The sequence below is a fragment of the Manacus vitellinus genome, unplaced genomic scaffold (genome assembly GCF_001715985.3).
Source record: "Manacus vitellinus isolate BGI_N305 unplaced genomic scaffold, ASM171598v3 scaffold_46_pilon, whole genome shotgun sequence".
Lineage (NCBI taxonomy): Eukaryota > Metazoa > Chordata > Aves > Passeriformes > Pipridae > Manacus > Manacus vitellinus.
Genome location: NW_021940578.1, coordinates 5,620,341 through 5,622,323, shown reverse-complemented (window position 1 = coordinate 5,622,323; position 1,983 = coordinate 5,620,341). Strand labels below are relative to the sequence as shown.

The 1,983-nt window shown below is 47.7% G+C and overlaps 1 protein-coding gene across 1 annotated transcript in view; it reads left to right on the top strand.

The window, feature by feature from the left end:
- Positions 1–751, top strand: part of TNFRSF4 (TNF receptor superfamily member 4) — an 8,527-nt gene extending 7,776 nt beyond the window's left edge. Inside the window, exon 6 of the mRNA XM_029962406.1 lies at positions 734–751. Within this exon, the coding sequence (XP_029818266.1) occupies positions 734–751 (18 nt within the window). The remainder of the gene's footprint in view (positions 1–733) is intronic.
- Positions 752–1,983: the final 1,232 nt, after the last annotated feature.

Below are 1,983 nucleotides of genomic sequence, written 5' to 3'. Positions count from 1 at the left end.
ACTGTGGAGCTGTTTGACTGTGGAGCTGTTTGACTGTGGAGCTGTTTGACTGTGGAGCTGTTTGACTGTGGAGCTGTTTGACTGTGGAGCTGTTTCCTTGGGTCCCTCTGGGGCTCCTCAGTGCCCCTTTGGCCTTAGGGAGCAGCTGTTCCCGTTGGAATTTTGTGGTTCTCCCTCCCAGGCACATCCCGTGCTCAGCATCCCAGACTGGGCTGGCAGTGCTCCCTGCATTCCTGGGATGGCAGGGAATGTTCAGGGAGCTGGAAGGGCTGATTGTTGCAAAAAACATGACTTAGAAAAGACATCCATTCCCTGGCTGCTCCCTGGGAAAAGGCACGAGCTGATTTATTAACCCAGGGCTGAATATCTGGCCCTTTGGGGCAGGATTTGGGCAGAGGTTTTACTGCCTGAACTCTGCTCTGCCCTAAACTCTGATCCCCTCGAGCACACTGGGAGTGGAACCCCCACCCAGAACCCCTCCACACTGTGTGTGATAACTTTACTTGTCTGATTTTTCCCACAAGTTCAGCAGCCTGGAGTGTTTTGAAAAGCATTCTGATTTTTTTTTTTTATTATTTTTTTTAAGACAGTAAGTTCGAAAATCTGGGAGGAACCTGAAGTGTTGTCGTGGGCAGCTTTTGATGTGTTTGAAATGCCTCAGTTCAAGAGGCAGCAGACTTGAGAGTGACACAATTCAGAAGTGGTTTCCACTTCAAATCTATCTCCCCTGTAGGTAACCCCTCAGAAATGACACTTTGGATCCCACAGCACCGAAGCATATGATGAAAATATGCAGCTAAAAATGTATTCAAGAATACAAAGGGGTGTCTAAACCCATGTTTTTAAAGATAAGTTTCCTTATATGTTATACATACGGGGGACTTAGCCAGGATTTTTCCTGTTTTCCGGGTGCATATACGATGTATAGAAACATTTGTGTTGGATGGAAACATTTGTATTGTATACAAAGGGCTGAGAGGGACTTCTGCAAATAAAGGTGTGGTCGCAGCTCTGCCCGTGTGTGTGTGTGTGGTGTGTGGGATTGGGAGCAAAAATTCTGGAGTGTGAAATTCCTACAGAAAGCAGGATTAACTCAGAGGAGGGGAAGGGGAGGGGCAGGCACTGAACTCTGCCCCGTGAGTCTAGCAAATACAATTTTGCAATGATTGCTGAAAGGCTTTTAATTGACCTCATAGTGCTGCAAGTCTCAGGACTTTTCTGGCTTGTCTTGTGAATTAATTTTAGGGTTTTTTTTAGTTATTGTTGTTGCTTAAATTCAATTTAGTTTATAGGGATAACAAGTAATAATCAGCTTCTTTACATAAAAAGTAACATTATGCAGCAGCTGATTATTTAACTGCTTGTGTGACAGCTACTGTGGGAGGGATCTAATGGTTTGGTTAAATCATTTCATTTTGAACTGTGAATAATTTGGTAAGATAAACTATGCTTGGTTCTTAAAAGTTGTTTTAAAGGTAGAAGGCAGTGTGAGCAGCGACAGGACCCGAGGGAATGCCCTGAAGTTGTGCCAGAGCAGGTTTAGGTTGGATCTCGGGAAAAGGTTCTTCTCCCAGAGGGTTTTTGGGCACTGCCCAGGCTCCCCAGGGCAGTGGGCACGGCCCCAAGGCTGCCAGAGCTCCAGGAGGCTTTGGACAACGCTCTGAGGGACAGGGTGGGATTGTTGGGGTGTCTGTGCAGGGCCAGGAGTTGGACTGGATGATCCCTGTGGGTCCTTTCTAGCTCAGGATGTTCTGTGCTCACCAAATGATCAGTCGTGGCTTTGAGTTCTGCCCCTGCCTTGCCCTCGGCTTCCTGTGGGACCTGAGAACTGTGGGTGCAGCATCTGCTCTGCAGACCCAGCCTGGAGCAGCTCTGACCACAGAGGTGAGGGGGTGGCCATAGAATCAGAGAATCAGCTGGGTTGGAAGGGACCTCTGAGATCATCAAGTCCAACCCTTGATCCAACCCTGCTGTGGTTCCCAG